This window comes from Sciurus vulgaris (genome assembly GCF_902686455.1).
Source record: "Sciurus vulgaris genome assembly, chromosome: 19".
Lineage (NCBI taxonomy): Eukaryota > Metazoa > Chordata > Mammalia > Rodentia > Sciuridae > Sciurus > Sciurus vulgaris.
Genome location: NC_136480.1, coordinates 3,395,787 through 3,409,168, shown reverse-complemented (window position 1 = coordinate 3,409,168; position 13,382 = coordinate 3,395,787). Strand labels below are relative to the sequence as shown.

The following is a 13,382-nucleotide window of genomic DNA, read 5'->3' as shown; positions in this document are numbered from 1 at the left end:
GCTGCTGTGACTAAAGGACCCACCAGCACAGCCGTAGAGGAGGAGGAGTGGATTTGGGGCTCACGGTGGCAGAGGGCTCAGTCCACAGACGGCCGGCTCCGTTCCTCGGGCCTGAGGGGAGGCTGAACCTCATGGAGGAAGAGTGTGGTGCAGGGAAGCAGCTCCCCTGGGGACCAGGAGGCAGAGAGAGACTCCACTCCCAGATGCACATGTGTCCCCACAGCCAGGCCCCAGTGCCACCTCCTCACCACACCACCTGCCTCCAGGTGCCCCAGCGGATCCCCCAGGGAGCCAGGCACTGACGGGGTTGAGGCTCTCACGACCCGATCGTGTCCCCTCTGACCTTCCTGCACTGTCTCCACGGGGGCTTCTGGGGACACCCACACCCACACCATAGTGTCTGGGTCCGCTCTGTCACCTGGACTCATTGATCGCAGGGAGACTGATGTGTCCCTATGCATCCCGGATTCCCCTGAACCAGTGTCCCCTCCCGTCCATGAAGCTAGGGGAAGGAGCCACTCTCTCTCCGACTCGCGCCTCTCTGCGCTTCCCGGCTCCTCTGTCCTAGGGGCGGGGCGACGTCTGGGACGGGGTGGAAAGGCTCTGAGAGCTGAGTAGCAAATGCCAAAAATTCTGAGTCCTCCTCCAAAACCGCAGAGGCCTCTGGGCCTGAGCTGACCCGAGACCTTCCCCCAGGTGGAAGAGGTGGGGAAGATGAAGATCGGCGACCCCCTGGACAGGGACACCAACCACGGGCCGCAGAACCACCAAGCCCACCTCAAGAAGCTGCTGGAGTACTGCCGGCAGGGCGTGGCTGAAGGAGCCACGCTGGTCTGCGGTGGGAACCAAGTCCCCCGGCCAGGTCAGTCGGGCACTCCCTGCTCGCGTGGGCCGGGTCACCAAGGCAGCCAGCTGGTGGCGTGGCCTCCCATTTCTGGCTGGGATAGTGGATGGTCAGGGAGCGACCAGCACAGTTCAGCCTCAGGTCCAGCTGGTGCTTTGGCCGGGGTGGGCCCTGGCTATGTGGTCATCTGTCAGACTCAGGTACGGGACTAGTAAGGTGAGAACATGAGAACTGGACACTTCAGGGCTGGTGTTCATCGATACTGTAACTAGAAGCGGGTGCGGTGGCGCACGCCTGTCATGCTAGCAGCTCAGGAGGCTGAGGCAGGAGGATCGTGAGTTGGAGGCCAGCCTCAGCAACTTAGTGAGGCCCTGAGCAACTCAGCAAGACCCTGTATCTAAATAAAATATAAAAAAGGGCTGGGGAGGTGGCTCAGGGGTTCAATCCCCAGGACCAGAAAGAAAGAAGAAAAAAATAGTCCTATCCCACCTAACAGACTTTTGGTCAGTGACAAACCAAATGTAGGGCAGTGGCCCCGTAAGATCGATTAGATTGCCTACGGAACACTTGACTAGCTTGTGACAAAGTCACATGCAGGTCCTGGTCACGGGCTTTGGCCCTGGTCACTTGGGTTCAAGACTCGGCTTCGTTAGATACCCCCCCCCCCCCGTCAACTGTGACCTCGATTTCCTCCGCGGCATTTGTCACAAAAGACTGCGAGGACCCCAGGATCCGCCTGGGGCAGGAAAGCCAGCCGCAGAGGTTGGCACCCATCCCTCAGGCCTTGCGTCCTTGGGCTGGGACATCGGCACGGTCCCTGGCCTGACCCAGGCCCTGCCTGGCTGGGGTGGAGAGGCTGGGAGCCCCCCACGCCTGGCTCACGCCGGTCGCCCCGCAGGCTTCTTCTTTGAGCCGACTGTCTTCACGGACGTGGAGGACCACATGTTCATAGCCAAGGAGGAATCCTTCGGGCCCGTCATGATCATCTCCCGGTTTGCCGACGGGTAGGGACACGTCTCGGGACTGAGCCTTGGCTGTGCGTTTCTGGGTCTCTCTGTGAGCTTCGCCAGGTGGTCCATGGGTGACCAGAGGAAGCTCAGATGGGGAGGACGCTGGGGACACAGCCTAGGCTGCCCGGCGGGGGGTTCCCTCCAACCACCCAGGGCGCCGGTCCCCAGGGACCAGGAGGGTTCAAGTCCCACGTGAGGAGAACACAGCCCCTCCCCGTGTTCTGTGGGCTGCTTCCTGTGGGCTCTGTTCCTAGGTGAGGCCACCCCAAGATCCAGTGGCTCAGAAAAGCAGCAGGGGTCTCTACTGTTCATGGATCCGCCGTGGCGTTATGGTTGCAGAGGGCGGACCATCTCCGCTCGGTACCGCGCCCAGGCTGCCGCGAGGACCCGAGGGCCTTGCTAACCTCGGCTCAGGGCCTCCCTGAAGACTCTACCTGACACCTGGCTCCCACACGTGCCAGCTGGCATCTGCCAGGATCCTTATGATCTGACTCGAGAACTTCCAGATCTTTCCTTCCACTGCTATTGGTCAAGCAGCCAGCAAAGCCGGCCTCCTTTGAAAGAAAGGAATAGCTGGACCCGGAGACTCACCCTCCATGCTAATTGGGAGGCTGAAGCAGGAGGCTCTTGAGTTCGAGGCCTGCCTTAGTGAAACCCAGTCTCAAAAGAAAAAAAGAGAAGGGGACAGGGGTGTAGGTGCCTAGCATGCACACGGCTCTGGGTTCAATCCCCAGTACTGCCCCCCCCCCAAATTTAATAATAATAATAGAGAAGGAAGGAATAGACTCTACTCGCCATTGGGTGACAGTGGGGAACGACTCTTTGAACACACTTGATTTTCTACACTCTCTCTTTCTGGGTCTCACTTTTTAGGCTTGCCCCTGTCCATAGAGTACCTTGAGAAAATTGCAAAATGGTCTCACCTTTTACTACCTGGTGTCAAGAAAAATATTGAAATTGTCACCATCTGCAGATTTTATTACAATAAGAGACTTCCTGCCATCTGCCAAATAGATATCATAACTACTTTTCAAATCTCTAATTTCTTTCATTTCTTGCTGGGTATGGTGGCGCATACTTGTCATGACAGCCTTGGCTGGGGAGGCTGAGGCAGGAGGATCGCGAGTTGGAGGCCAGCCTCTGAAATTGAGCGAGGCCCTGAGCAGCTCAGCGAGACCCTGTCTCTAAATAAAATAGGGAAAGGGCTGGGGAGGTGGCTCCAAGGGCCCGCATGTGCCTTTCTGCATGGGTGGGCTCATCTGTCCTGTAACCCCCGGAGTCCTAGTGGTCATGTGTGAGTCCGCCTCTCTCCCTCTTTACTGTGTGGCCCAGGTTGGTCTCAAGCCTCTGGGCTCCAGTGAGCCTCCCCGCTCAGCCTCTCCAGTGGCCGGGACAGCAGGCTTTCCTCTGTTTCTCTCTTCTCCTCCGCCCTCTGCCTCCTGCAGTTTCTCTTTCACCTGGGTACATTTTTCTCCTTTTGAGGTTCCGGGCCACAGGACTCGGCTCCCCTTCAAGGGCCAAGGGGACCTTGTTTATCCGCATCCCACGTCGGGCCGAGCCCCCCGGGCCTTCCTCAGAGTTCTTCTTGGCTTTCTCCCACAGGGACATAGACGCCGTGCTGTCTCGGGCCAATGCCACGGAATTTGGCCTGGCCTCTGGTGTCTTCACCCGGGACATCAACAAGGCCCTGTATGTCAGCGACAAGCTGGCAGCAGGGACCGTGTTCGTCAACACATACAACAAGACTGACGTGGCCGCTCCCTTTGGAGGCTTCAAGCAGTCTGGCTTTGGCAAAGACCTGGGTAACCTAACCCTGCGTGTGGGGTTGATTTCAGTTATTCATTCAACAAACACCTGGGGGAGGCCAGGACCCAGGCCGGGTGCTGGGGCACCTCAGTGCAACACGAGGGCGGTCAGGTCACAGCTTCTTCCTGGGAGGGAGGAGTGGCAGGCGGGAAGGGGGCAGGAGATGCACCCTGGGCGAGGGGACTCTAGCCATGGGCAGGAGGCCTTTCTGAGGAGGCCTGGGTGGCGAGGAGGAGTCGGCCGTAAGACCGAGGGGCGCATGTTCAGAGCAGAAGGATCCAGTGCTGGCCTTACAACTCCAGAGAGGCCGGAGAGGTCGGTGTGGGCCAAGAGGCTGGGAAGAGAGAGGCCTGACAGCGAGGCAGGGCCAGCCTCAGGGGGTCACAAGGGCCACAGTTAGAGACCAGGCTTCGTCCTTGGAGAGGGAGCTGGGAAGACCAGGGTAGAGATGATGTCACCTAGGTGGGCAGGCAGTGTCCATGGGCTCATGTGGGCCAGGCACAGGTCCCGCCAGGCTGTCCTGTCGCTGCTGCTCCTAGGGCGCCTTGACCTCCTTCGCACTTGAGCCAGCTCAGGCTGGAATCAAAGAGGGTCACTATGCCGGGTGCACTGGCACACACCTGTCATCCCCGTGGCCCGGGAGGCTGAGGCAGGAGGATCTCGAGTTCAAAGCCAGCCTCAGCAAAAGCGAGGCCCTCAGCAACTCAGTGAGACCCTGTCTCTAAATAAAATGCAAAATCGGGCTGGGGCGTGGCTCAGTGGTCGGGGGCCCCTGAGTTCAATCCCTGGTACCAAAAAGAAAAAAGAAAAAAAAAAAAAAAAGAGGGTCACTGTTTCACACTTCCCGCACCCATGGGGCAGGGCTCACCTGTGCCAGCTGGACACACCTGCTTCTCCACCCTTGTGTGCCTCCCCTCCTGCTCCTCCTCCTCCCAGGCCACCTTCCTGGTGTCCACCATGGGAATCCACAAGACCCATCACCATCCGGGAAAGGCTATGTCTGCCGAGTCCTCGGGACTGGATCTGTCACAGACTCTTCCGCCTGAGACCACTGCGCTCCCTTCCCACTCTGGTGTCTGTTCAGACAGCGGGGCCCTGCACCCTTCCTGGGACAAGCCCACGGGCATTGTGAACACTGCAGACAGCCTCCTGAGATGGGCCAGATGTGCAGGGGGAGGCGGCCGCGGCGGCATCTGGGAAAGCAACCCCTCCTGGACCAGCCGTAGCTGGCGGAGCTATGGGGCAGCCACGCCCTCGGGAGCTGTGGCACCAAAGCAGGGCGCCAGGGGACCCTCACGCCATCCCTCTTCCCAGTCACGGCTTGAGCTGGCGGTCGCTGGGGCAGCAATAGGGAGAAGAGATGGGCCAGCATGTCCTGGTAATAGACCCTCCGGGTCGTGACAAGGTAGCAGGAGCTAGGGAAGGATCTAGAACAGTTACCCCAGGTTGGTTCCGTGCCCCACCACTCTCTGCCAAGGATCACCTGGGTAAGCTTCTCATCTTCAGGTGGAGGAAGCCAGCCTCACCACCCCCTGCCATGCCACATGGCTGGATCCATGTGACATGATACGTGTGCAGCCCCCAGGATAGCGTGTGGCATGATGTGGCCCCGCAGCTCATGGTGTCTTGCAGGAGAGGCGGCCCTGAATGAGTACCTGCGGGTCAAGACAGTGACCTTTGAGTACTGAGGAAGACTCGTCACGAGAAGAATGATCCTGTCCTCACAGTCCGCCTCAGCCGCACAGCCGTGACGCGCCTTCCCCCGGGGAGACAAGGTCACCTTCCCGCCCCAGCACTACGCCCTCCAGCAGCTGCTGCAAGTCCTCCTGCCTGAACCAGCCGTCTGCACCAGGACACCTCTGAACAATCAGAGGGGCCCTTGTTCAACAATCGGTGGCACTTGGGTGGGAGAGGAGGGGTCTGCAGGGCTAATAAATGTCAGCAGGAGGCCGCCTGCATTCAAGTCTGCAGTCTGTGGGTTCCTGGGTGACCGTGGGAGTCATGTAGTCACCCTGAATCCTGGGTACGAGTGATACCGTTGACCTCAGGAGACTGAGAGTCCCCATGACATACACAGAAGGAAAAGGAGGTGGTCAACAAGGTCACCCACACCCTCTCCCCACCCACTCATCGACAGCAATCATGAGTGCCAGACCCAGGGCCCTGCTGCATCCTTGTCCTGGCTGCCCTTTGGCCCAGGATGCTCCCTTGCAGGGCCTGTGTCTTTCCAGGGCCCTGTGGGAGCTCCCAGCTGTCACCTCTGAGCCCTGTCCTCTAGGTGGCCGACACTACAACCCAACCTACTTCCGTGGCTTCAGCTGCTCTCACAGGCTCACTCTCTTCCAGCCCCCCACACCCACCTGGCTCTTCCTCTCTGTGTCCCATACCTCCCTGAAGGTCCCTTTGTCCTTCCTAAGCTGCTGGCCACGCTGGGCACAGCCTCTGCTTCTCTACGAACAGCTTCCGCCCAACCTGTAGCACGCTGCCTTTCCAATCCTGCAAAATCAGTGTCTTCTCTAAGCTCCCCCGCTGGCCTTTCTTTCCCCCCCTTAAAATTACTCCCGGAAAGAAAGAAATTAAAAATTTTAAAAAGGCAGAATATGGACCTTGAGGAAAGCTGGTTTATACGGTGTGAGGACCACGGCCGAGACCTCAACCCTCAAGCCAGAGCCCTCCCTTTGGTTCCCGCCCCCAACGCGAGGCCCCGCCCCCAGGCCCCAAGCCCTTCCCTTCTTCCCGCCCCACAACCCTGTGGCTCCGCCCCCGAGGCCCGCCCCCAGGCCCCACGCCCTTCCCTTCTTCCCGCCCCATAACCATGTGGCTCCGCCCCCGAGGCCCCGCCCCCAGGCCCCACGCCCTTCCCTTCTTCCCGCCCCATAACCATGTGGCCCCGCCCCCGAGGCCCCGCCCCCAGACCCCACGCCCTTCCCCTCTTCCCGCCCCACAACCATGTGGCTCCGCCCCCGAGGCCCCGCCCCAAGGCCCCACGCCCTTCCCTTCTTCCCGCCCGCTAGCCGCGCGGCTCTGCTCCCGAGGCCCAGAGCTCTTCCTGTGCTTCCCGACCCCGAGCCCCGACCCCGAGGCCCCACGCCCCTCCTGTGCTTCCGGGCCCGAGGCCCCGCGCCCTTCCCATGCTACCCGCCCCCGAGGCCCCGCCCCGAGGCTTCACGCCCCTCCCGTGCTTCCAGCCCCCACCCAGCCGCACGGCTCCGCCCCCGAGGCCTCACGCCCCTCCTATGCTTCCCGTCCCCCAACGGCCTGGCTCCGCCCCCGAGGCCTCCCGCCCTTCCCGGGCTCCCCGCTCCCGAGGCCCCGCCCCCAGGCCCCAAGCCCTTCCCAGCTTCCCGCCCGAGCCGCGAGGCCCCGCCCCCGAGGCCCCGCCCCGAGGCCCCTCGCGTGCTTCCCGCCCGGCAACCGCGGGGCCCCGCCCGAGGCCCGCCCCCAGGCCCCCAGCCCTAGGGCCACAGGCGGCCGCTGTGCTCCTAAGGCCGGCGCTTCCCGCTTCCTGGCAGCCGCAGGTCCCTCCCAGGCGCCCGGCGCGCCCTGAGTGGCTTCTTTCTGGCAGCCGGCTGACAGGACCTGGTAAGCGTGGCGCCGAGCCCGACGGGGCGTCCAGGCGAAGAGGAGAGGGAAAGTGGGGCAGCCCGGGGTGGCCTGGGACTGCAGCCCAGGGCTCCGAGGGGTCCTGGGGCCCGAGCCGGGAGGGACGGGCTGCCCTCAGGGCGTCCTGAGGCTGGCTTCCCTCGGCTCCAGCCCTGCCCGGCGGTGGGTCCGTTTTCAGGGCTGGGGTGCCCAGCGGCGCCGCCTTGCGCAGACGCCCTGCAGCCTCCCTCAGCTGCCCAGGACCCCGGGCCACCTCCCCGGCCTCGGCTGGAAGTCCCGGCCAAGCCCCTGGCAGGCTTAGCCGCCCGTCCCGCGGGGACTCCGTGCACCCGTCGCACCCGCACCACCCGGAGCTGAACCGACTCCCGCAGAGCCCCGGGCCTGCAGCCAGAGGAGGTCGAGCCTTTGGAAACGCAGTGCTGGTTAGAAGCCCTTCCGACCTGCGGGTCTCCAGCGACGGCGGTCACTTAGAAATGCCCAGCCCCGGGCTTGTGGGCCCCCTGTGACTCGGACCCGGAGCCTTAGCGCTTGGCGGAGTGTGGACTGGGGGCAGGGACAGGCCAGGGCCCCCGCGATGGAGGTGCATTCCGTCGTCCCCCTCAGAGGGACACCTCCACCAGTAGATGCCTGAAAGGTGACAGCACCGCCGGACGGAGAAGAGGTCCGCGTTCTAGGTGGGACAGGACCGATGGGGAGAAAGTGCCCGGCGCTCTTCACAGTGGAACATGATGCCGAGCCTAGGGCTTGTTTCCCTTGGAAATCGTCCTCTGAGTGTTTTCAGGCTGTAGTTGGTCACAGGTACTGGAAACCGCAAAAAATGGAACTGTGGTTAAGGGGGGACTCTTGGGCTCCGCTTTGGGTTGCAGAGTCTGGGCCTCCCTGGTGCCACGTCCCTGCCTCCTGGACTCCCTGTGGGGTGCTGGGACTTGGGGGGCCCCAGAGAGGGACGTGTTAGTATGTGGGTGCTGGATGGGTGCTTAGAGGTCCATGTTCAGTGACACTCCAGCACTCAGTGAAGCTGAGGGGGCCTTTGGCCACCAACCACAGGGATGTGAGGTCCCTTGGTGTTGGACACAGTGGCTCGCACTCAGTACAGGTCCCAGGTGAGAACGTGCTTGGTACCAGTGCACTGAGCCTGACACAGGCTGGCCCGATCTCTCCCCATGCACATACGTCGTGTGAGGACCATGACACCCGCATGGTCAGCAGAGCCGGGTCACCTTTGGCAGAGGCAGACCCAGCACCCCCGTGGTGAGTGTGCCCGCCCTTCTCTCTACCTCAGCTTTGGAGCCCTCCGGTGGTGAGACGCGGTACTGCATGGCCGGTTTTAATTTGCATTTCCCCACCGCCAATTTCCCCGAGTAGGTGGCCGAGTAGGGTGCATTCCTGTTTCTGCTGCCGAGCGCCTGGTCCTTTCATAGTTTCTCCAGTGTTTTCTGGGTTCCTTGTTGATTTATAGGAGTTCTTCCTTTTTTCACTGTTATCCTTCATCTATTTTATTTTTATTATTTTTCTTTTCTTTTTTTTTTCCATTTCTGAGGATGGAGCCCAGGGCTTTGCACGTGCTGGGCAAAGCACACTCTCACTGAGATAGAACCACGGCCTCCTTGTTTGTTGTATTGATTCTCAGTATTTTCTTCTGGATTTGCTTTATTTTTATTTTATTATTAATTTATTATTATTATTACTATTATTATTATTTTTATTATTAATATTATTATTATTTTCAGTGCTGGGGATGAAGGAGCCCAGGCCCTCAGGCATGCTTGGCAAGCACTCTACCCCTGACCTACATCCCCAGCCCTACTTGATTTTAAATTTTGTGTGGACGTGTTTGTGCCACAGAATATTCAGGCTCTGATGTAGTTGAATTGATCTCTCCCTCTCTCCTCTTCTCTGCTTTTTGCTTTTACTCTGGCATTTGTGTGTGTGTGTACCTTAGACCTTAGGGTTGGACTACTAGTTTCTAATCCCAAAAACAGACTGTCTACTTCCCTGGCTGCTCAGGACCTGCCCTACCCTGCCCCGCCAGCAGAGGGAGCCCGGAGGACCCCTCCCAATACACACACACACACACACACACACACACACACACACACACATTCATACATTCATCCCTGTCCTTAAGGCTGGTCTGCGTACCAGCGCAGAGAGGCCTTCCCTCACCAGAACGTTTTGTGACACTTAATTCAGTACCGTAATGTATTTGCTGCACAGACAACATTTTAAAAGATATTTGAGCGCCTGCTTTCCTAAGTGGCTGCACTGCATGTATTTACAATGTGAGAAACTTTACATGCCCTGCAAATTCCCCATTTACAACGTTTTTTTGTTTGGTAGTTTCTACAGTGAAAGATGCTTTAATTTTTCCCAGACTCTTCTAAACATTTGATGAGAACCTCAAACCTGATCTGTCTGATTCCTGTGATGTTCTCAGGATGCGCACAGTAATTATAGTGACTCCACTGTGACCTGGTTTCTTTAAACTAAAACTGGGTAGAAAAAGTGAAATGTGATGGACAGGAAGGCGTATCCAGTTGGCCCTCGTGTCCACGGGTTCCTTATCTATAAATCAACCAACCTCAGGTCAGAAGTATTTGTTTTAGTTGCATCCATTGAACACATACAGACATTTTCCTTTATTATCTAAACAATATGATAAAACAGCTGTTTATGTAGCATTGACTTTTTTTTTTTCCTTTTAATACTGGGATTGAACCCAGGAGTGCTTAACCCCTGAGCCACGTCCCCAGCCCTTTTTATATTTTATTTAGAGACAGAATCTCTCTGAGTTGCTGAGGTTGGCCTCCACCTTGCAATCCTCCTGCCCCAGCCTCCCGAGCTGCTGGGCTGACAGGCGTGCGCCCCCGTGCCCGACAGCATTGGCATCTTGTCAGGTATTATAAGCAGACTGGAGATGATGTGAAGCATGTGGATTTCAAGCACATGGAGGACATTTGTAGGTTCTTTGCAAATACTGTGCCATTTTATATCAGGGACTTGAGTTTCCCAGGATTTTCATATCCACAAGGGATCCTGGACCCACCCAGGACCACCATGTGTACCATTGCTAATGGATCCTTCTTGGCGCTGTTTTCTGTCATTTTCTTAATTTCACTGTTAATTTTGCATTTCTAATATTTCAGGAGTATCACCAACTTTGAGAGAAAAGAGAGAAGAGGCAGTAGCTCTCAGCAGCGCTGGTTCAGAGCTGCTGAGGCACCGCCTCCTCGTCCTGACCTCGTTTCTTAGTATTTCTGGAAATTCCTCTGTGTCTTACCACTGAATCTCAGCATGAGCTCGGGGTCATCCAGAGGTGGCTTCTTTCAGGGAGTGTGTTCTGGCTCTGTTGCCGGGCTGGTCTCAAACCCCTGGGCTCCAGTGGTCCTCCTGCCTCAGCCTCCTGGGTGGCTGGGACCGTGGGCCACTGTGCCCGGCTCATCCGGCGCTTCCACACATGGGCAAAGAGGCTGCTGGGTCATGTTTCTCTGATCACTGGTTCTGAGAAAGCAGCCAGGGGCCCTCTTGTTCATCCGTTATCTGGTCTGACCACACGTGCTCATCAGCTGTTAGCGCTTCTTTCTGCCTGCTTACCCCATGACCAGAGTGGAATTTTCTAGATCCTGGCCCCCTTGCTGCCTTCCCCGCACGATCGTGACTCTGGTTCTGTATGCTGTTTTACTTTATTCACCCTTTACTGACATTGTGAGTTGTCCATGAATTTTAACTCTCTCTTCTGGTCATCCCAGGAACTCATGACCTTCTGACTTATGAACTTGTAAAATGGCAATTACACTGTATTTTTTATTAGGTAATGCCGAAGTTCTCCTGTTGGACAGTGGTGGGTCTGTTTAAAATATTTCCCTCCTCTGTGGGTCTGTTTAAAATATTTCCCTCCTCTGACACCCCTGAAACAGTGCCTCGTTTTCTGGCAGTGACAGAATGTTCTAGAACCATCTTGAATCTTCTCTTGCTCAGATTTATAGGATGAGAAGAATCCTGATTCCTAGTATTCGAGATCCAAATCTGGGGCCGGGCACGTTGGTGCACACCTCTCATCCCAGTGGCTTGGGAGGCCGAGGCAGGAGGATCACAAGTTGGAGGCCAGCCTCAGCCACTTAGCAAGGCCCTGAGCAACTCAGCAAGACCCTGTCTCTAAATTAAAAAAAAAAGGGCTGGGGGTGTGGCTCAGGGGTTAAGTGGCCCTAGGCTTAATCCCTGGTACGTATTAAAAAATAAAAATTAATTTAAATCTGGGTGCCCTGGTGCCTGGGGATGCCCCCACCCCCGGGGCAGGGGGATGTTCTGCTCCTGGGACTACTTTTAGAACTGTCAGAGCCAGAAAGCACGGCGATCTTCTTTTTAAGGTCAGGGTTCATGTGGATTTTTCACGTGCCACCCAGCTGTCTTTGAGCACATGGTGTCCTGGGGGCTGAGCATGTTCTCCCCCATTGTGAGACCTCTGCCCGCTTTGCTGTCCACCCCCAGGGAAGAGCAGGTTGGACTGTTCTGGAATCACAGCCAGGATTTGGAATCATCATTTCGTGCCTAACAAGCATACAAAACAGGGATTCCTCATTGGCACGGCTTTCCGGGGCTGAATGTGGAACGCGCAGCAACAGTAAGGCCGCTGGACAGGGAGGGAGACTCTTGCTCTTGGGCAAGGGTAGGAGAAATGGAAGGTCAACTCCCAACTCACCTTCCGCCCCGTGGGGGTCAGGATCGTGGATCAAGGACAAAGGAGTGAGGGGTGGGGCTCAGTTAATACATGGGGGAGGAGTCGTGTCTTTCATCCTAATGGAGGTGGAGGTCGGCCTCACCCTGCAGCCATCTTGGATGTGGCCATTCTCAACCTGCCCACCTGCAGAGGGAGTCCTGGCCTCCAGGTGCCCTGGCCTCCAGGACAAGCAAGGTTAGGACCCAGTAAAAGTTCCGATGGGCCACCCAGGCAGCACAAGACCAGGGCGGGGTGATAATTTCTCTATGTTCCGTGGGGTGCTGGGACAAGTCCTTTGCTCCAGGGGGTCAGCTGGGCCTCTCACTGGCCCTGATCCCTTCCAGTGGGGAAAGGAACAGTGACTGATGAAAACTGTACATTTGTCAGCCTCCTGCCCAGAGCCTCAGGGCTTTAGCCTTACCTTGAGAACCAGGGACGGCTTGCTTGGCCTGTGAGGCCTGCGTGACAGGCCCTGTTCCCGGTCCTGGCCTCATTTACTGGCACCCCGCGCCCCAGACACTTTTTTTTTTTGGTCCCAGGGATTGAACCCAGGGGTGCTTACCCACTGGGCCACATCCCCAGCCCTTTTTACATTTTATTTACAGACAGGGTCTCACTGAGTTGCTTAGGGCCTCGCTAAGTTGCTAAAGTTGCTAAGGCTGGCCTCCAACTCGCAGTCCTCCTGCCTCAGCCTCCCAAGCCTCTGGGATGACAGGCATGGGTCACCATGCCTGGCTGGCGCCCATCAAATCTTTCCAGGCTTCACCTCCAGCGTGTGCAAACTCTGGACAGGGGAGAACCTGGAGCCTTGGGGTGTGTGCCCAGCACTGGGCATGAACCCTGTGCACAGCAGCCTTCTAGATTCCCGGACCTCTGGGGAACTTTTCAAACCCCCTGTGGACATCTCCTTCCCCAGAGTTGCCTTTGAAGCCTGTTGTTTACCCCAGCTGTTACCTGAGCCAGCTGGAAGTGCCTCTGATGTGTCTGACTCTCATCTACAAGGGCAGGGGCTTTTAACCCTGAGAGAGCTCCAAGTCGGGTGAGACACAGCCCTGCAAGTGGGTTCTTCTGGGAACCCCACATGGGCCCATGGTGAGCGGCAGCCACTTTCCAAGCCTCACCCGGTTATCAGCATAATCGGGTGCTCAGTTTTCAAGTCTGTGGGCACTGACATTATGTCACCAGCAGAATGAGTGGTACTATTTTTGCTGAGATTCGTTGTTTTTGAATAGCTACTTTCCTGAGTTGCTGCAAACCTTTGCCTAATCCTGAGAGTTCTAAAAAAGGTGATTCAGTTACTCCTGAACCCCCAGCCTCTTTTTTTTTTTTTTTTTGGTACCAGGGATTGAACCCAGGGGTGCTCAACCACTGAGCCACATCCCCAGCCCTTTTATTTTTTTAT

At 57.4% G+C, this 13,382-nt stretch overlaps 1 protein-coding gene across 3 annotated transcripts in view; it reads left to right on the top strand.

Annotated features, from left to right (window-relative positions):
• The window catches only part of ALDH1L1 (aldehyde dehydrogenase 1 family member L1), a 47,024-nt gene extending 41,406 nt beyond the window's left edge, over window positions 1-5,618 (top strand). For all 3 annotated transcript variants that reach the window (XM_079122242.1, XM_079122244.1, XM_079122243.1), the window contains 4 exons: window positions 697-862; window positions 1,743-1,848; window positions 3,457-3,656; window positions 5,293-5,618. In XM_079122242.1, coding sequence (XP_078978368.1) covers window positions 697-862; window positions 1,743-1,848; window positions 3,457-3,656; window positions 5,293-5,348 — 528 coding nt within the window. In that variant the 3' untranslated portion in view covers window positions 5,349-5,618. The remainder of the gene's footprint in view (window positions 1-696; window positions 863-1,742; window positions 1,849-3,456; window positions 3,657-5,292) is intronic.
• Window positions 5,619-13,382: the final 7,764 nt, after the last annotated feature.